At 35.7% G+C, this 23,058-nt stretch overlaps 1 protein-coding gene across 1 annotated transcript in view; it reads left to right on the top strand.

Annotated features, from left to right (window-relative positions):
• Positions 1-23,058, top strand: part of LOC138712998 (glutamate receptor ionotropic, NMDA 2B-like) — a 584,228-nt gene that overhangs the window by 456,687 nt on the left and 104,483 nt on the right. Inside the window, exon 10 of the mRNA XM_069844679.1 lies at positions 8,200-8,383. Within this exon, the coding sequence (XP_069700780.1) occupies positions 8,200-8,383 (184 nt within the window). The remainder of the gene's footprint in view (positions 1-8,199; positions 8,384-23,058) is intronic.

A 23,058-nucleotide genomic window follows, 5' to 3' on the forward strand; every position in this document is an offset into this window, starting at 1 on the left:
AAAACGTCTAATAGAAAGTTACAGTCTTACAATATTATAACAACGCATATAGCCACTTCCACGAAACACCTACCATATCTCAATATTATTACATAAACTAATACGTTCCTTTTAAAGAGTCTGAATTTATTTTCCATTCTTTTTTTCACAATTCTCGACAGTAATGCAGAGTTGAAAAAATTCACTGGCGAAGGCTCCATTATGTCGTACTCGTGTAATATATGCAAAATCATCTCAATAAGTTCATTGAATTAGATTTACCACTCTCTTCGATTGAGAAATTCTTCCCATATTTATACGTCCAGTAGAAATGTCTTGTTATAATTTCTTACCATACAATGAAGTTTAATTCCATTTTCCTTACGTTCATAAAATTAATAGTAAATTTTCTGAAAGTAATTCATAAAAATAATATTGACACACTGCTTCTAGTTAATTTAATAAAACGCTGATAAATTTACTAGAAATATTTTGTTCAAGTAAGTATATTTTAGCAATGTTGTTATTAATCGAATTATTCCCATATCGGAGCTTACTCATTCAAAACAGTTTTGAGTTCACAAAATTATTCTTCATGTGCCAAACCTCGTCAAACTTAGAAAACACGCACTATTTCTTAGCATGCATACAACTCCACGCAGCTACTATTAATGAAATTCTTCTGATGTTGGCCTAATTAAACATTACACACACTATCAAAATCTTTAGAAGTTCTAGAAGGTTACGGTAGTAATTTTCTTCATTAATCCTTGCCAGTTTGAAAAAAAACACGAAAATGTCTAGTATAAATGTCTCAAAGTTTTATTCTTCTAGCACAAAATACGCCTACATTAATCGAAGCTGTTGCTCCAAACCGTCCGTTCACGCGGCCGCCTAAGTAAACTGGTTTCTGTTGGTTGCTATAAAAATAACTATTACCAACTTATGGGAGCATATTCTCTTCGTTTTAGAGTCTCCGTGCTACGTGAAATAAAGGCACTGTTGATATCAAATAGAGGAAAATGATGAGAAACACCGTGTGCTCAGGGCACCAATCAGCATTGTTCTACGCCCAGTTAACATATTACAGAGGAATACAACCCCTTAGAAATCTGCACGTCGACGTTTCAAACGATAGAAAGTTGCCAGAAATAACTATGCAGATCTTCCACGTCGTAGGATCAAGTTCAAATCTGATTATAAAATGATTAAGTTATGGTTTTCTCCTTAAATTATTTAACCACTAATCCACTGAGTGCTCTACTTTCACTTAATTTATAGCGTTTACGATTACAAAATTTTAGTTTGATTCTGGACAGGAAAGTGGAGATGATATTCTTCCACGGAGACTGCGTTAAGTTTTGCAGAAAGAAGCAAAACTAGGTTAACAGTGTGAGAATTTCGGTGTTACGATCCAGTGAGATGGGAGTTTCTTCAGCGCGTGTTCTGACTTAGATTTGGCAAAAACGTAGTTGTGGTCACATAATATACTTGTATCCCAGCAGTTTTGCCATACGTTATTCTACCGAACCCGTTAGATGACGTTTGAATTCCCACGATATCAATCCAAAATAAGTTGCACTTCTATCTATGATCGACGAATAAAAAGGTCCATTATCTTCAAATACAGAACATCCAAATTAAATTCTTTCTAGTCTAGAACATTTGAGTTGCCTGCTTGTAGTCCTATAAACACGAAATAATGATAAATACACTTATGATACAGTAAAGTTTCATTATAAAGAATATGCGTTTCTTTATAGAGCCAGTTGTACAATAACTAATATGAAATCAGAAAATGAAACTAACATTCACAGGGTTGAATTTGGTTTGTTGGTTGTAGGCTATAAATAATCCAAAATTATTTCGTCTTCAGTTAGTTAGTTAGTTAGTTAGTGGGGTTTAAAAAGGGCGCGTCAGCGAGTATGGCTATTTGCGCCTTATATAAAATCCTTCACAAAACGGAGATACAATGCATTAATCAGAATGCTTAATAGAACCAGCGTATACGTAACTAAGTATGGACACTTCGCGTCGGTACCTTTGATGTAGCCGAACTGATTTCAATGACCTTCAAGCCAGCTAGAGCGTGAGATTCTGATTTCTCCCTAGAGTTGGCGCTGACATCACACCAGCTAGCAGTCGACATATAATTAATACATCTAGGTACTCAAATAAAATAAATTGGATCCATAAAATAATAAATCCGTCATTAACTGCAATGTCTACACTCTAGAGTTCCTTTATAATGAGAGTTGAGACGTTGATCCCAACAACAATTAAAATATGTAATGATTTGATAGCGCTGAAAATGGAAAAACAAAACTCTTACGAGAAGTAAAACCATATACCTATATTATATTATATTATATACAATATTAAACGAATTTGATACATAATTTTATAATGTATTATATTATTTTATAATGTAAATTATTATATCCGTAATATAAAAATTATTATTACAACTAGTTTGTCACTGAGAAATAAGGAAAAGCCGTTAACTTGAATTTATTTGAAGCAAAGCATTACTGGATTATGCAATAAGGTAGGCGATGTTTGGATCCTGTGTCTCAACTCTATACTCAATTATTATCTTAGGGTATGCCCGATTACACTAACCTCTAGCGCTTGAAAGTGGAACTAAACGCCGGCCCACAGAGAAACAAAACACAGGAAAATTCGCTCAGTGTCCATTCTTTATAATCCCTATTCGCTGATAGGACTAAAAAGCGTTGTCACGGTTAAAACGAGGTTCACAAATGCAGTTTCAACACGATGCATAAAAATCATAAAAGTGAGAAGTTCTCAGACCCTACCTAGTATTTAAAAAGAAACAATAAAATAATAAAACAAATGGTATCAGAAATAACTTATCTAGCGCATTTCTAAAATACTCGGATGTAAAAGGTCAGAATGTCAAGTTTGTTAAAAAATATATACTAAATAACAAATGTAACCTCTGGATGTAAAGGGTACGGAGAATAAGTAAAGCGGGTCAATAAAGAACTAAATCACCCTGTCAAGTCCAGTACTCGATAAAAATCTCAGAACTGCATTTGTACAATTAAAATCATTTCCAACAGCATCACGTAGAGTCGGCTGAATTCCATATTGCCGACGGACATGGTCATATTTTCTACAATGCAATTAAAGAATGTTCCACCGTAAGAGGAACGTGGCATATACTGTAGAGGGACATCATTTTATTTTTACTTCAATTTTTATTGTACCTGAGTTTTTTAATGTACTTCACTCCCACCCCTTCTACTAATGAAGTTCCAACTGTCCTCCACACAGAACCAAGGCCGCATATAGTAAACAACACTGAATTAGTGAGTAGGCTATAGTACGTTCCAGAAATATGTTCGCGTTTTCCAGTGACGAAAAAGCTATCAATATTGAATCATTTTCGCACAAATACTGCCGTCCATTTGCCTACGTCGCATCCCTATTTCCCCCACCTGCTTCTGCTCGCCCCTCTGTAAAAGCTGGGCTGTCTTAGCTCTTTTCTGAAAACATTAATTTCTGTTAGGAATTGGACGTTTACGTAATATTATACAACTGATTAAAATAACTTAAATAAAAGGGCCTCGTTAAGTAATTAACTGTCACGTGATTTCCCCCATTTCTACGATCCTGCGGCATAACCACTTGGACGGACAGTAGATAGCATGTCTGAGTAATTTTATCTGTGCGGGTCGGGCAGAAGTGAAGATTGAATTTACAGTACGTAAGGTACTCTTTTATAGAGTAGGTACAGAATTATTTTAACATGAGTTACTAGTACGAAGGACGAAACTGGCAATTGGAATTAGATGCATTAGTCTATAGTGCGATAAAATGCACAAAAGAACTGAAGGCTGTATCGAAATGAACGGCCACCATTTTCAAAAATGTATTTAAATGTTCATATTGTCCACGCCTGAGGAGTGACGGTTAGCACGTCTAGCCGCGAAACCAGGTGGCCCGGGTTCGATTCCCGGTCGGGACAAGTTACCTGGTTGAGGTTTTTTCCAGGGTTTTCCCTCAACCCAATATGAGCAAATGCTGGGTAACTTACGGTGTTGGACCCCGGACTCATTTCACCGGCATTATCACCTTCATCTCATTCAGACGCTAAATAACCAAAACTGTTGATAAAGCGTCGTAAAATAACCTACTAAAATAATAAAAAAAAATGTTCATATTATGATTATTTTTCAACTTAACTTCATTCTCTATATTGTACGCTAATGTGCTGTAGGCAGTATAATATACACTGCATAATGAATACGTTCGCATGGATAACTCAGTTCGGGAGTAAAAACACTTATTCTTAATACAGTACTGTATTAAGATTAAACAAACACCTATTGAAAATTATCGAACTCAAAATCGCGATATTTCCTAGTTTACTTAAATGGATGAACTACTTTTCTTCCCTCCTATACATAGTAGAGTGATTTGTTTGTGTTTTACGCCAGTATCATCGAACTACAGTCGTGGAAGGGGTAGCAAACTGTGTTTCCGGTTCTCTAAAGGTATGGCTAGGTTAATATTAAAAATGTTAGTAAAAATAAAATGATGTCCCTGTATCACACTCCGGCTGAGGCTCGCCACGTAGGAGATGGCCATGTGTTATATGACAGTGGTCAATCCTCAACCGGATGAGTAAAACTTCTTCGTGTCGTGATACTCTTGTGGACGAGTCGCAAACTCGAACAGATTCTTTATTGTTCGTAATTTATTTCCCTCTAGCGTAGACCATTCTCCTTCCCATTGCCACAATATTCTATATTTCAAGTGATTCTGTAAGTCTTGCCACCTCTCGCGCCAATATATCAGAGTGCCATTCATAGTACCATCTTTGGCTGCAGCATCTGCTGCCTCATTCCCTGAAATTGCAACATGGCCAGGAATCCACATTACTCCAATCTCGGAGTCAGAGCTTAGGAGTGTGTGGAACAGCTGCTGTGTTCTTAACACAAGGGGGTTCGTCTTCATCTAAGATGAAATCTAACTTGCGACTTTTCTCACTTCAAATTAGCTTAACTTCTGTTAGGGGAAGCTAAATAATTATTTATCAAAATAAAGAAAAATAAATACTGCTCTTGCAAGTAAAATGGTGCGTGAAAATTATTTGAATTGTATGCAGAGAAAGGCCTGCTTTAATCATTATTATTTATTCATGTATAATTATTGCCTTGTTAAGTTTATTGGTTAAAAGGTTATGTTAGTTCAATATTCGACATTTATTTTGTGATTTTATAATACAAATATAGATATTTCAAATCACTTGGAATTACAATCGTGGAATTATAGTCTTCAGCAATTTGTTTCAAATTCTTCTTTCGTTAGTGGTAATGTTACCGTTAAAACGCGAAATCCGTCAAAAGCAGTTAAATATATTAAACAAAATACAAATTTACTACGGTGTCTAGACCTACTATAGTAAATTACTGTATGTTTTATTACAGTAGAATTTATTTTACTGCAGTAGGTTTATGAAACAAAAAATGGTAAATCCTAACTCGATTTACTACTGTTACTGCAGTAAATACTAAAGTAATATTTTATGAAATAGCCCCGTTTCATATGAACACATTATCAACACTTATCTACTTCTTTAAACTCTTTTAATCCCCTCTAACAAAGTGCTTTCAATACGCAAGCAACTTTATATTCTGAATCACATTTCTGCACTTCGGCAACAGCTAGTAAAGTGGATGTTAACCGATCAGTTCGTATACTAAAATAAACGATTGCATTGCCACGTATTTTTGATAAAATGATGTCACATGAATGACCGATAATATTAGATGATCCATTGCCTTTGTCATTAGACTTTTTTCTGTTTCAATCAATGTTTCCACTTCTAAAAAAGGACTAAACTTTTAAATGAAAATCAAATTGAGCATCTCCTATAATAATAATAATAATAATAATAATAATAATAATAATAATAATAATGGTTTATTTTAACTGACAAGAGTTAAGGCCATTCGGCCTTCTCTTTCACTCAACCAGTATGATAGAAAATTACTACAATGCTATGAATATAACAATTAATGCAATACAATACAATGCAATACAATACAATACAATGCAATAAAATACAATACAAGACAAAATAATACATAATTAATATAATACAATAACAATTCTTTTCATCTTCACAACACCAATAGAATAATTATGTAATAATAATAATAATAATAATAATAATAATAATAATAATAATAGTAATGATAGTCATACCTAAATTAAATTAAATTATTAAACTCGATCACAATTATAACTTCAATTTGACTGCGCCCGTAAGAAATCTGGGGTAGAGAATCCCATTCACGGGGTCTGAGACAGTAAAAGAGGATGAATAGTGGGATTTTCTATGGGCAGGAATTGCTATGATTTGGCTCTCCTGTTACCTGGTGTTTAGATTGTGATTGGAGGATACGTAGTTATAATGTTATTGAAGAAGTACCATCGAAAAATATTAATTTAGGAGCCATATGTTTTATAATTTGTTTACTTGTTTTGATGAATATTACAACCTCTCAAAATATTGAACGGTTTAACACTCTATATGTCCACGGTTGTGGCGTAACGGTTAGCTTGCCTGACCGTGAAACAAGTGGGCCCGAGTTCAAATCCTAGTTGGAATAAGTTACCTGATTGGGGTTTTTCGAGGTTTTCACTCAACCACTTGAAGCAGAATTGCTCAGTAACTTTCGGCGTTGCACCTCGGGAAAATTTCGCCTTAATTAGGATCATTTCATGAATCAACCATAATAGTTAGAGGTCAACCAGAAGGACATGACGGACGTGGTTCCGGGAATCGCCTGCAGGTGACATCTGTCTGCGGAAGCTGCACAAATCTCAAAAAGCTGCAGGGGCTTCAACAGTAACCACAGTCTAATATATACAGTCACGAAGCTCAATATGTAGGGAATATGCATCCGTAGATAGTTGCTAACCAGTAGGATCGCTACTATCGCCTCATCACAGACAATGCGAAATAGTACCAGCACAGTCTATTGTTCCTAGTACCCTCAATAACTCAAGCTTCGTGACTTTATGTACTAGACTGTAGGCTAAGTAAACTGCGAAAGACGGGGAGAGTTTAGGTCCCGCGGATAGATGGCGCCTAGTTAACGGATGCAGCAGAATATAAGCACATGAATTACGATCTGAGGAGGCTGCAGAGAAATATCACAGGGAGATGGAGTTGTGGACTCCTGTCAGAACTGTATGCTATGGCTGAATCGATACGATGGCACCAAGCAGTGAAGCACGTGCTTGAAGAGCGGTCCCAAGGACTTCAATATCACTTCAATATAAGGAGGCTGCACAATAAGTCTAACCCTGCGGTGTTTGCCTATTGGCACTCCTCCGAAAGGATGACACTCTGTATACACTAGCCGAACTCCATGTGAAAATTTCCTCCCACATGGAAAACTGACACGTATAAATGAATTCAATGAATAATAATAATAATAATAATAATAATAATAATAATAATAATAATAATAATAATCCGTGGCGCTACAGCCCGTGAAGGGCCTAGACAGACCAGTCGGCTGCTGCCCTCACGCCCATATACCGAAGCAGAGATGGACGATCATCGAACCAGAATGCAGGTATCGTGTGGCTAGCACGATGATCCCCCCAGCCGTTATAGCTGGCATTCGCAACCGGATTTCGCTACCTATCATAGCTCCCCAAGTGCATCACGATGTTGGGTGGGCACCGGTCCCATACACTAGCCGAAATTTCATGAGAAAATTCTTCCCCCATGAGGACTCGAACCAGCGCGCATTCCGTAACGCGAGTCCTAGGCAGGATGCCTTAGACCACGACGCCACGGCGCGGGACGAATATGAACAATAGCTCCTAATAATTTAGTAGAAAACGTTCTACAGACGTATAAAAGACTTGCCCTAGACTAAGTTTTTCATTATCGGAATACAGAAAATGAGTATTTCCGGGAAATTCTCTGATAGATGTTCTTGTGTGACACCATAGACGGTTCTATTGGGGTTGCAGTGCATAGAGCTAACTTACACAACTTCTACATCTTATCGGTCACCAGATAAATAAAAACCTAATCATTTGGGTCTGCAATTTCAACGTCTTCTCAGTGCTGGAACCAGTAAGAGATTATGAAACTGTGGGAAAAGTATTCAGTATAAACACTATGGCTGCAGTGTATGATGTCATTATTTCTGTTTCCCGCAGAATGGCCGCTGGAATGGGCTTGTGGCGGCCCTTATCAACCATCACGCTGATATGGTTATTACGTCGCTCAAGATCAATTTCGAGAGGTCGCAAGCTATCGATTTCTCGTTACCCTTTCTCGACACAGGAATTGCCATCGTGGTGGCTAAAAGAACTGGGATCATCTCTCCAACTGCATTTCTGGGTAAGTGACAAGTTTATATAAAATTCATTGACATTTATTTAAATTTTTTTTTTTTTTTTTTTTTTGCTTCATGAGCAAAAATTACTGTTTATAGTTAATTATTGAAGTGCCTTGAATCCGAATTTGTATTTATATTTTCTCCATCACGTCAGGTTTTCCTGAAAACTTTAAAATAAACAAACGTCAAAATTGGTGACGTTCATAATTTAAAAAATATATATATTTTAACGTGACATTTCACAAATAAAACTATACGAAAGGACGTGTTTCAACTAATCATGGCTGTTTATCCTACAATTTTATCAATTCCCTAGCATTTCTTTACTTTTATCACTTCCCTAGCATTTGTTTGTTTTTATCACTTCCCTAGCATTTGTGTCTCTGTTTTCCAACATTTCAAACTGCAAATTCTTTACGGTACTATAAAAATTGCTTTGCGATCGTCATTTGTTTCCCGCAATGATAATCGACTGAAAATGGCGGCTCCGTTCAAACGTTTCGGTGAAGCTAACAATAGTGAAATAGAATTTTAGTAAGTCAATCAATATCTATTTTATTGTATTAGAGTACTTTATTTCTTCTAATCTTTATATACTTTCTTCTCTTTTTATCACCTCCCTACAATTTGTTTCTTTTGTTTGCCAACAATTTAAACTGAAAATTCTTTACGGTACTATAAAACATGCTTTGCGCTCGTCATTTGCTTCCTGCATAGATAATTGACTGAAAATGGCAGCTCCGTTCAAACGTTTTAGTGAAGCTAACATTAGTGAAATAGAATTTTATTAAGTCAATATTTTATTGTTATAGTACTTTATTTCTTCTAATCTTTATGTACTTGTCTTCTAATAGTGTAATAGTGTGTTATATTCCACTCGAGTTTTGATTTTCTCTAGAGATTACTGTTGTTTATATAACTGTTTCTAGTTAATTAAAGGGTCCTGTATCCGAATCTGTATTCAGATTTTCTGTACCACGTCACGTTCTCTTCTGTGATTTTGTTTTAATAAAAATTAAATTCTAATTGGCAAAGTTCATATTTCTTTATTATTTTAACTTGACTATTACACTTTTTCTACGTCATACTACTTTTGACCAATAAAAAGGTACGGAACAACGATTTTCAACCAATCATGACTGCTTATCCTACAAATTATTATCCTAGTATTTGTTTGTTTTTATCACCTCCCTAGCATTTCTTTATTTACCAACATTGTACTTTCAATAATTATACCTTTTAAAATGACTCATGTTTATTTCATTATCCTTAATTAAAACTTTTCTATCATATATCTTGTTTATATTAATTTAGATTATGTTATAGCTTCTTCTGTATGAAATCATGGGTAGTCACGTATCAGAGATTGTTTAATATACTGGCAATTAAAGTGGAATGTAACTATTTTAATAAAAATGAAACTGAATCAACAAAGCCTTCAAGATTACTAATCGCCCATAGAGTTCATTGCACATTGTATAGTTGACACAACTGGTACCAAGAAAACAGCTCAGCATAACACACTACTGACATCTAGTGGAATATTTGTAACGATGAGTTGGTATGATAATACATTTGAAGACAGTTTGGTATTTTCGTAAGTCAATTAATATTTTAATGTATTAGAGAACTTTATTTCTTCTAAACTTTATATACTTACTTCTAAACGTGTAATAATCAATTAAATCCGACTCAAGGTTTGATTTTCTCTAGATAAATCAAAACCTCTAGTGAGCTTACTGTTGATGATGTAACCTACGTCTATATGACTGTCTTTAATACTTACTTATTTACAAATGGCTTTTAAGGAACCCGCAGGTTCATAAGCTAGCCATCGGCCCCTATCCTGTCCAAGATTAATCCAGCCTTTATCATCATATCCCACCTCCCTCAAATCCATTTTAATATTATCCTCTCATCTACGTCTCGGCCTCACCAAACGTCTTTTTCCCCCCGGCCTCCCAACTAACACTCTATATGCATTTCTGGATTCGCGCATATGTGCTACATGCCTTGCCCATCTCAAACGTTTGGATTTAATATTACTAATTATGTCAGGTGAAGAATACAATGCATAGAGTTCTGCGTTGTGTAACTTTCTCCATTCTCCTGTAACTTCATCCCTCTTAGTCCCAAATATTTTCCTAAGAACCTTAGTCTCAAACAACCTTAATCTCTGTTCCTCTCTCAAAGTGAGAGTCCAAGTTTCACGACCATACAGAACAACCGGTAATATAACTGTTTTATAAATTCTAACTTTCAGATATTTTGACTTCTCAACCGAATAATAACACGCATTTCCCATATTTATTCTGCGTTTAATTTCCTCCCGAGTGTCATTTGTATAGGATTACTGTTGCTCCAAGATATTTGAATTTTTCCACCTCATCGAAAGATAAATCTCCAATTTTTATGTTTCCATTTCCTACAATATTCTCGTCACGAGACATAATCATATACTTTGTGTTTTCGGGATTTACTTCCATACCTATCGCTTTACTTGCTTCGAGTAGAATTTCCGTGTTTTCCCTAATCGTTTTTTGGATTTTCTCCTAATATATTCACGTCATCCGCATAGACAAGCAGCTGATGTAACTCGTTCAATTCCAAACCCTGCCTGTTAGCCTGAACTTTCCTAATGGCATATTCTAGAGCAAAGTTAAAAAGTAAAGGTGATAGTGCATCTCCTTACTTTAGCCCGCAGTGAATTGGAAAAGCATCAGATGATGATAATAATAATAAAAATAATAATAATAATAATAATAATAATAATAATAATAATAATAATAATAATAATAATTTTAATAGTTTTATTTTCCCTGGCAGAGATAAGATGTGATATGTAATACTATATTTGTACCTACTGGACATCCATTGTTTTTATTTCTACATTAAACATTAGTTTCCTATGGTAATTTCTGTTTAGCGTAAGCCCATTCGTTTGTTATACAATAGATTTCTTAATAAATTGATTGTTCCCATTTCTATTGTACTGGTATTTCAGTACATTACACAACAATGGTACGTACAATTGTCCGGATTTGACTCCTAGCAAAGGAAGTTGAGAATGTATTCCATTTCCACCGGAGCGCATTAATGTACGCTACCTTTGTCATACAGTTCCCTGTGCTTTATGAAACGGAAGTTCTACGATGGATAACCACATGACAAGAATTACCGAAATTCGTAAATATTTAATGCTGATTCAAGTCCCTCACTCAATTAGAGAGAGAGAAACAGAGAAAGAGAGATTACTATATAATGTCAGATTCTTCAGCTTTTACACAATTTATTAATATCACTGAACAACAAGAATTTTGCTCCGATTTAAAACTACGTGTCCCTTATGTGTGCGCTGAATCCGAAAATGCATTTCTTTTCTTTGTTTCACGAAAGGTTTTTAAGATATAGCCTATTATGATTTCACTTTTCGATAAGCGTTCTCCCAGGAAATATCTGGCGCGGGTTGGGGGTTGTAAACCAAAACAAAAGCTAATGCATTTTATAAGTTTATGACCTATTTCCGGTTTCTTATGGTCGTTGGCATGTTCTTTTGTACTTTTAATAAATAAATAGATATTGGTCCCTTCTAGTCATTAAATTTCATAAAATTTCAAAGTGAAGTCTACGCAAGGAACAAACAAGGGTATGGTTTTCAGTATTTAAAAGAAAAGTTGGCCAGTTTGAAAAAAAAAATTATGTTTTATTTAACGACGCTCGCAACTGCAGAGGTTATATCAGCGTCGCCGGATGTGCCGGAATTTTGTCCCGCAGGAGTCCTTTTACATGCCAGTAAATCTACTGGCATGCGCGCTTTCAAAGATATTTGCTCAAATTTCCTTGGAAATTCTAGGGCAGACTACCACATCGAGCTTGTTGAGACCATGTTAAGTGCATATGAGAAAATGGAGTGTAATCCCTCATAATACACTTTTTACATCCTCATTTGGATTTCCTTCATCCTAACCTTGGAGAGGTAAGCGACGAGCACGGGGAAAGATTTCATCAAGAAATAACTGAAATGGTAAGGCGATATAAAGGAAGATCAACATTCAGCATGCTTGCAGACCATTGTTGATTCCTTGTAAAAGACAGTCCAGAGTCTAGTTATAAACAGAAATCATCCAGAAAATCTTATTAAATGGTAAGTTTAAATTCCGAGATTTTTCTCATTATACACATGAAATAATTTTATTGTTGTTGTGTTTTAAACTATGTAACATCATTTTTGTATCCAGTACACATTTCTTCAAGTATTATGAGGCATTTTGAATCCCTAGTCTGTTGTAATTTTTTCAGTAGCAGTGAAAAATAATAAAAAAGAAGTTTTTTTATAAAAAAATTCAATTCACTTTCCCCGGAAAATGGTATGTGATTGGGCAATTTGGATTTTAAATTCACATTTAGGTCACACATATTAGTAATATTTACCTATTTTTATTTCGGAGCAAGACAAAAAGTAAAAAATTTGTTCTTCAGTGTATTCGTTTTTCTTTGAAGAACGTAACAGAATCGGTATTATTATTTTTATGCACTTCCCGACGGCAAAGTATACTATTATATACTAATGATATACATTTAAATGGTTATTTTTTAACATTCGCCGCACTGGCTTTGTGCATAGTGCTTGTATGCGATTTCCATCCAAGAGATCTAGGTTCGATGTCTGGATTGGGCAAAGGAGGGATTTATCTTCCGTCCTTGGAACAGGATATTTTCTCATTCCTAAAAATAGATGACTCCATCTATTATCCTTTTTGTTTTTAATTTTATCCTTTAAATCAAATATTTCCGATTCATTTCTAAATGTGAGGTTACTAATTACTTCTCGTCGAGTAGAATACAGCCTGCAACTGACCTTAGAAATCTCATTTCAGCCGTCTCAATTTTCTTTGTATCCGATCCCTATGTATTTTTTTAGAGTACTGGTAATTCAAGGAAATGTAAAAATTAAGCAACTATTTGATTTTACGCAACAAAGGATCAGGGTAGATCGGAAAATAACGCACAACAATTATTTTACGGAATACTATTTTGGTTGAAAGTTATTAGAACTAGAATTAGAAAAGCCCGTTACATCCTTAGCAGGCAAGGGCCTCCTACCATCGGTAGGGCAGCTCTACTTTTGCTCAAGGGGTGAGCTAGTCCCTGTGGGCCGAGTCACTTCACTTCTCTTCACTTCTCCTCACTTCACTTCACTTCACTTCACTTCACTTCACTTCACTTCACTGTTTTGTGTTCTACTGTTACTTATTCTAAATCTAAAATTATGTCTTTCCACTTTTCTCTGTCTTTCGCAATAGGCGTCCACTGCGGTCCTATCACATCAACGAAGTCCTGTGCCCATCTCCTTCTTGGTCTTTCCCTTCCTCTTCTTCCCCTCCATGGGTCCCAGACTGTAGTGGCGTATGCCCATGTTGAAAGTTGGCAGATAGTTATTTTAAATCTTGCGCTACAGACAACAATGTTTCGCTAGGATGTCACCCTGGCTGAGCGAGGTGTAACTACTGAGTAAAAATGGCGCGTTTTCTACCATCGTTGACTTGTGAAGGGCAGCGAGATGTAGTCCGTTTTTTTTGCGAAAAACGAAAATTCGAGTTAAATCAACAGGGAAATATTGGAGAAGTATGGCGCTTGATTGGACCATAGCAACATCTCCAGGTGGTGCAGGTTCTTCGAAGATGTCCACCGACGAAGCAAGTTCCGGCCGACCAGTGACCGCTGCAACACCACCCAATGTCAGAGGCATCATTAAGGCGGCAATCACTCACCCTACAGTCTAGGCCTCGCACCGTCTGACTTTCACCTCTTCGCAACAATGCAATGAAGAAATTCCTAGGAGGACAACATTTCGGTTCGGAAGAAGAAGTAATATCAGTCGTGCGCAGGTGGTTATACGCCCAAAAAACGGAGTTTTATGAACAAGGTATACTAAATATGGTGTCACGCTGGAAGAAATGTGTCCAGAGACTTGGTTCCAATGTCGAAGAATAGATGAAACCTGTAGCTTTCTTGTGCATTAATTCGTTTTGCTTATCTATTAAATACGTTGTCACGAAAAATTGTTGTGTGTTACTTTTCGATCCACCCTCGCACAAGAAAACACCGTACAGAAAAACTTTACAAAAACACTTTTTATGTTGTATGCCAACTAATTTTCTTGCTTGTTTGGCACTAAACATGCCAATAATGTCTTCAAAGTTAATTTCATAAAGTATAACAATCTTCATGCCGAGAAAGGAAAGTCATATTAGATGATCTTGGTTCATGGTTGTTCTGAGACTATTATTTAACAACTTAATTTCTACTGGTTTATTTTACAACGCTTAATGAACTGCGATGATCATCTAGCATCTGAGTGAGATTAAGGTGATAATGCCAGAGAAATTAGTCCATGGCTCAGCGCCGAAAGTTACCCAGCATTTTCTCTTAATGGGTTGAGGAAATCCCAGAAAAACCTCAAACAGATAACTTATCCCAACCAGAATTTGAACCCGGACACGCTCGTTCCACGGTCAAGCATGCTAACCGTTACTCGATAGCGGGGAACTACTTCATTTTTTAAATTACGATGAACATCGGCGGGCATCACGCCACACAATTGGAGAAACTGGATGAAAACACGCTGGTCTTGTAATGAGAACGTCGCCATTTGAAGTATCGAAAACACCTCAACTGTCGCTGCAGCCACTCGAGTTCTGTGCGCCGTGCGATGCTGTCTGCTGTGTCACGGACAGAGTCGTGCAGATTGGTCCAAGCCCACGGGCTTGCCCACCGCTGACCGCAACGGGCTAAGCAGTGTTGCACGGAACTAGCCCGTGCCGTCACCCTGCACCACCGCACGGGTCGCGGCGGACTGCTTGTGGAGCGGTTTAGTGCGGTGAACTTGTTTGTATCAGAGCATAAGCCCAAGCTTCCGCTTCTATCAGTTACTTATGAATTGAGTTGGCGCGGGTTTGTGCTTGTGTGTACGGTTCGATCAACGATCAGCTACTGTTTCAAACATTCGATTTCTGTTTTTCAAGATGATTCCAAATAACGGTGTATCGTAAAGAAAATACAGTCTCTGTGAGGCAGCTATTACACTATCAAAGTTCTTTGACAAAGAATATTATAATAAAATATTACATCAAAAATCTTTAATAAAAGATAGGATTTGGGGTATATTACACTACATGAAATCTTTTCAGAAGATTTTATCAAACATGACCTAAAATTAGGAACAAATCTTTCCTAACACTTGTTCCATAACAACGAACACGCGTTCCGTGAATTTGTTGATACTAATATTTACGCGTTAAGTTTACAATTTGTTTATACTATTAGTTACGCGTTAAGTTTATAACACCATGAATAAATATCTGGTCAGGGGTTAAACTAAGAGAGGTATACATCTAAACGTATTGAAAGAGCTACAATGAGAGGACTTGAAAAAGTTATACAAATTATTATAAAATATTATTTACTTACAAATGGCTTTTAACGAACCCGCAGGTTCATTGCCGCCCTACATAACCGCGCTATCGGTCCCTATCCCGTGCAAGATTAATCCAGTCTCTATCATCATATCCCACTTTCCTCAAATCAATTTTAATATTATCCTCCCATCTACGTCTCGGCCTCCCCAAAGATCTTTTTCCCTTCGGCCTCCCAACTAACACTCTATATACATTTCTGGATTTGCCCATATAATATTAATAGTATATTATAAAAATTATTTATTTACATTTCATTTGCTTCATACTCCGATGTCAGAATTTCTGTGGTAGCAACAGTCCAGTTATATTTGCGTGCCGCCATATTTGTTTCACGGTATATAAATATTTTATCAAAGATAACAAGCTGCACTCACATTTAATAAAAGATATTTTATCAAAGCAACTTTTATAAAAGAAAACCCATTACACTTTTATATATTGTAAAATATATATTTTATAAAAAGATCTTTGCCAAGAAATTTTGATAGTGTAATAGCAGCCCGGAAAAACTTTATCACAGACACCGGCCGTTAAAATATACATTCTAAAATACAATCTCTTTAGAGAAAAAGTAGTGAAGGAGAAAATCGCAGTAAGAAAGTTTAAAAATACAGAGTCGGATGAAAATTTAAAAAAGTACCGTAGGGACAGTTTTTAAATCTGTGTTCGACAGCAGTGGAAAATATTTTAATTTTGTACTGTGTCCGGTGTGCTCATGCCACACATCAAGCGAAAGCACAACTAACACGCAAGCAGGAAAACAGTAGAATGCAATCAACTGCTGGGATGACGAGACGAGTGCTGAGGAGTGCGGTGGGCTAAGCTGGGCTGCGAAGCCCACCGCAACGGGCTAGGAAGCGGCCGCGCCAAGCAGTGTTGGTCTTAGGTGGTCTGGGCTGCTTAAGCATTAGGACTGACAGTGCTGCGCGGAAGGCCAATCTGCACGACTCTGGTCACGGATTCACAAAGAATGTCTGCTTCTTTTAAGCTCAATCGCATTTTTCTATCTGTTCCCAGTCCTGATAAAAAATTAGGAGACTTTATAACTTGAACGCACATTGTACATTTTTCCACTACTCTTTCACAAGATAAGTACTAATTTTCCTATATTCTGGAAAGCATTCCAGCGTCAGAAAATGTTGTTCTAATAATGCATTCCGTGAGGATTTCATAGAAGAACACTTCCTTTGGAAGGCTCTAGTTTTCTTTCAAGTACACCACTAATGCTACTAGCACACTTTAGTACGTGGCACATAGAATGTCAATGTTTGTATCTCATCAATGGCTTTTCTTTTTTGAACATAGTATCACAAGTGGGTAATTACTGCTCTTTTAAACGTTTAAATATTTTAAAATTCAAATATGTGCATATGAAAGGTCTGCATCGGACGTTTTCGCTCAAGCGCCAATTATGAGTAGTTCATAGCATAATCTGATAGGTAGCGCACATGCATGATGGGTAAAATTGTCACGAGCGATAAATCCTCGAACGGTATAAGCCGAGCGTTAGACATTCGTTCTTGTTACAGTGATGAACTGTGTAGTAACATCATAGATGTTTATCATTTCAAAACTTTGCAGTGGTTAACTAACCTCTCCATAGTACAACTACAGAACTTGCTTTAAAATGTAATATAAATGTTGTAGGTATTTCCACCCCCCCCCCACACAGTGATTTTGTTTTTGCCACATCTGATAGATGTTATTGGATGTAAATGTAATTATTATAAACTGAGAACACAATCACGATAATGCAAGAACTGTATCAAGTTTTCTAGTAAAAATAATAATAATAATAATAATAATAATAATAATAATAATAATAATAATAATAATAATAATAATAATAATCTCTAATAATTAGTGTATCAATCTTTGCGTCTGTAACAGTTGTGCAGCATGATTATTCGTTTTATTATATTTGCCGTGACGTAATCTCTGTACTAATATTGTTATTAATCTACTCCTATATCAATAATATTTTGTAAAACGCTTCTACATTGTCGCAGTATATAGGCGGAGAACTATGTACGGACCTATCATATTAAAATATATGTGGTAAATCAAATATTGAATAATTATTAATTAGCAATAATAACTGTATGTCGAAGTTTTTCATACTATTTTATTTATAACTTCATGTTCCTGTTTTGGTACGTTCCATTGACTGTTCCATTAAGCGTTTGTCATAAACGCAGAAAATAAAGCCTTATTTTTACCGTGTGAGCAAAACATATGTGTATCTTATCTGTCGCCTTCCATACAAGATGACACATGTCGGTGAGATGACCTTGTACTGTGCTTCTATTTATTACGAGCGTATCACAACCGATCGTATCTCACTCGAGGGTGCGACACTCGACCGAGTTCAAGCGAGCGTTTTAACTCCAATGCAGCACTCTGGTGCATACATTATGACCAAAAATTGGTTTTATAACATTTATAGACTCAACTAAAGTGTGGTTATCATATTATAAGATTAATTTCTAATTTTTAACATATTACAAGTTTTATTAATGTTATTTATTGTAAGCTAAAATGATTCACAATCACTCTAATATTCACATATAATTTTATAATGTTTTATACATGTTCAATTCTATAATATGCACAAATGTTTTTACTGTACGTCACTTGTGTTTACTGTGCCATTTATTGTGTTCACCTGAAGATGACTTTTTAAATAAGTCGAAAATACTTGTAGGAATATGATTTTCTAATGTAATAACACAGAAATTTAATTCTGTATTAATATAGATTGATAAGTTACAGATTGAAATTACACAGCTGTAATTTAATATGCAATACAAGAAGGTAAGTACAATAAAAAATAACTTAATATTTCCTTTCTTAGGGAGTTTAGTGGAACCAGCCTATTAAGACTCTGTGGCGATATTCTCCGTCCCTAAATTCGACACTGATCATAAATTATTCAGAAGCAAAGTTCACATAAAAGTAACATACTCTCTGCTAATATCAAATTTCATAGAATGTATGAATTACTGTTTCGTGTTTTTATTATTAGTTTTATATAAAATTATATTTCTACAGAATCGGCATAATACTCTAGTGACGTCAACATGTTTCACATCAACTCTCCAGAATTTTTTGTTTTTATACAGTAAATTTTACTTCACTCTAAAACCGTGTACCATACGTTAAAAAGTTTAAATTAAATACTTTCATTTTTTCTGTCTTTTCATTAGCGCAGAAAATTCTGTATATGTTCCAGTACAAAAGATAAAGTTCAGTTTATATTATACAAATATTTCCAGATTCTGACACAATGTGAGTCTCGAATATCATTTCGTGCCACGAAACCAATAAAACACAGGTACGAGCATATTAAACAAGAGTTCTAATTTAAAATCATATAGAATTTTATTATGAAACAATTTTATTAGCTGTACAAAGTTGCATATACTTAAAAAAACAGATACAATCGAGGATACGATCATTTACTTTCAATATAATCATATAACATACGAAACTAGCCAGATACATGTTAGTGCGCAAGTTTGTATTTGGAAATGTCCGAGGTCTGTGTCTCCAGACTAACCAACAAAGGAGCAAGCTAGGTTATTAAAATTAATATTATCGGTAAATAAATTCACGCTATCGAACCACATTAGCAACGACGATATAAGGGAGACACTAGATACAATTGTCTCTTCGACCTCTCGGTTCATCGGAAATTAATTAATTAATTTACTTATTATTAATTAATTAATTTATTTATTATTAATTTATTTATTTATTTATTTATTCATTCATTCATATATTTATTTATTTATTTTCCTTTATTTATTTATCTAGTTACCTATTTATTTACTTATTATTTCCTTATGATTTATTCGTTCATTCATGTGTATATACAGGGTTGTTTCCGATCTCTGATAACTAGACTTCGTTGAATTGCCACACGCAGCATGCACTCAGGTTGCCGATGTACGTAGTATAGAGGAGGTGAGCGACCTACCGGTGTCGTAGTATAAGCAGTTCATGTTAAGAGTTGTGACCGGTCCAAATAGATCAGATACAGCTAATGTATACCTATGTAAGCACTTGTTTTTGCATTATTGTGGTTGGAATAGTCAAAGCTTAACATTTGTTCAGTGCAGACAAGAATTCAATCAAACATACTACAATGAGAGTGTTGCTGTTCCAAATAAATGCCCCTGGAATACCCTTACCCCCGCAGCCATTCTTGACCCGTTGGGGAACGTGGTTGGATGCTGTTAATTATTGTGCAGAACATTACGACAAAATAATGGAGGTAACTGATGCATTGGATAGCACAAACAGTTCCGCCGTTGCAGCTGTAAAATCATTGCCTTCTGAACAGCTATTGGAAGATATTTTGGTCATCGATTCTTATTTTACAATTGTGTCCAAAGTATCATCCTGTTAGAATCGTCTAAATTACAACTCTCAGAAGCCCTTAATATAGTGTATAAAGTATCACAAACCGTTATTCAAAATAACAATTCACTAATTTCAGAAAAAAATGAAATGTAAGTTAGAAACATTATTGCTAAAAATTGTGCCTATACACAAATTCGTATTATAAATGATGTACTATCGGGTCACGACAAGATATCTGAAGTTGGTGTACTAAAAAGTAGTGACTTTCCGTTCTTCAAATATGTACGTACTACATCTGTGATGTTGAACGTACATTTTCCCAAAATAAAAACTGTTTATGTGACCATCGGAGGAGGTTACTTTGCAGTCGCTCAAAATGTACGTAATTCTTCACTGCAATGCACATATTCAAGGATGATGTGAGTATCTTACATTAAATTTTAAGAGTTAATATATCTCACTATAAAATAATTGTGTATTTACATGTTTAGACATTTCCTACTTCAATGATCATCCATTATATTTCTTGAATGCAGGATACAGATTTTATTGTAACCGCAGTATACTGCTCAGTGTTTACATTAGACTCATAGTCCATCCTTTGCATGCCCCCTTCTCATACAGTCTATACCGCGTGCGCAGTAAACCTTGCGATTCTCGTGGCAATTCCACGAAGTCTACTGATAACGAATTTGAATGACATCGTGTACGTCAGGAGTCAAACGACAGCTGAACTGTGGCGCGAGGTGACAGACCAGTTGTGAGTGATCTCTTAGTTAGAGTGCACAGCGACTCACAGCAGAAATTCCCAAGAAAATCGAGCCTTTTTTGGGAGGAGTACATAACAACCCTTTCTAATGCCAAGTACAGTAAGTGAAAATAAAATAAGCCTACAATAAACGAGGTTTCGTTATTTCCAAGAAAGGCATCTTCTGTGTACTTAATAAGATTGGTAAAGATCGAATGGAATTAATTTGTATCATCTCATGGGGTGCGGCGACTTGTGACGGGGGTTGATTTGCTTGCATTTCCCACTCTGGAATTAATTCCATCCGAGCTTAGCCAGTCTTATTAGCTACACACAAGATGCCTTTCTTGGAACTAACGAAACCAAGTGTTTTGCAGACTGCTATGATTTTCACGTAACTGTACTTGGCATCGGAAATGGTTGTTATGTACCCCTCCCAAAAAGGCTCGATATTCTTGGGCATTGCTACTGTGATACACCGTGCACTCTGATTACGAAATCACTCACTACTGGTCTGTCATCTCTCGCCGCAATTCAGCTGTCGGTGTGATTCCTGACGCACATGACGTCATTCAAATTCTTTATCAGAGATCGGAAACAACCCTGTATACATATATATTTTTTTGTTTAGTTATATGGTTTTGTTTATTTACTTATTTATTCATATATGTACATATATTTTTATAATATTCATTATTTATTTACATAAAAGTCTTCGGACACTAAAAATGATTATCTAGATTTTGTCAAATGCAATACTCAAAGTTAGAATTGAAAAATTCTTGTATGTTATAAAAGGACTTCCTTATGAGCCGAATAAACATTTCTAAATTCAACACTGCTTAGAGTAAATAAATATATCCGGGTATTTTATTAGATACTTTTATTGTCATTATTTCAAAATTTTCGTTGGGTTTCGCACAGTTCTCCGCTTCCCTCAACATTACAAATCTCAGTTCATACTACTCTCATCTTGATTTCATATAATTTTATAAAATAAACAATTGAATTCGAAGTAAGGTAAACGAGTTTCGGTGATGTAAGATGAATATCACCAGCCAGACTTCTGTTCAGATTACGATAATGCAGTGATGTCAGATAGCATAAGAAATGTCAGCACTGAAATGAGGAGAGGTCTTCGACAAGGATGTCCTTCATCACTCAATCTGTTCAACAATTACTTGGAGAATTAGTGAAGAACTATTTTCACAACATGGGAGGGGTGATAGTAGCAGGAAGAAGAATAAACTGCATAAGTTTTACTGATGATATGGCGTTGTTAGCAGAAAAGGAGACGATACTAAGGGATATGCTACAGGAGCTAAGTGACAGCTGTGAGCAGAATGGAGTGAAGATAAATGAAAACAAAACGAAGACCATGGTTATAGGAAGAAAAGTAAAGAAGGTAAATGTGCGAATTCTAAATGGGGACGTCAAAAGGAGAATAGCAATTGCAAAGGAAGCCCTTAATAGAAAGAGAGTATCTTCTGCGGACCTCTGGATAAAGAACTGAGGAAGAGACTAGTGATGTGCTTTATGTGGCGTGTGGCATTGTATGGGGAAGAAACATGCACATTACGACGAAGTGAAGAGAAGCGAATTGAAGCATTTGAAATGTGGATATGGAGAAGAATGGAGAGTGTGAAATGGACAGACAAAATAAGAAATTAAGCTGTGTTGGAAAGAGTGGGTTAAGAAAGAATATTGCTGAAATTGATCAGAAAGATAAAAAGGAATTTACTGAGTCACTGGCTGAGAAGAAACTGTCTACTGAAGAATGCGCTGGAAGGAATGGTGAACGCGAGAAGAGTTCGGAGTAGAACAAGATATCAGATGATAGACGACATTAAGATATATGGATCATATGCAGAAACTAAGAGGAAGGCATAAAATAGGATAAATTGGAGAATGCTGGGTTTGTAGTGAAATACGCGCCCTGGGAAGAAAACTATGAATAATAAAAGTCTCTGCCTATACTTCCGCATTCTCACAATATTATAAATATCTCATTGGCGAACATACAGATGAATTTTATGCGGTTAGTTAATGACGCTTAATCAAGTGAAAGGTTATGTAACATTGGTGG

This window comes from Periplaneta americana, chromosome 14 (assembly GCF_040183065.1).
Source record: "Periplaneta americana isolate PAMFEO1 chromosome 14, P.americana_PAMFEO1_priV1, whole genome shotgun sequence".
NCBI classification, from domain to species: Eukaryota; Metazoa; Arthropoda; class Insecta; order Blattodea; family Blattidae; genus Periplaneta; species Periplaneta americana.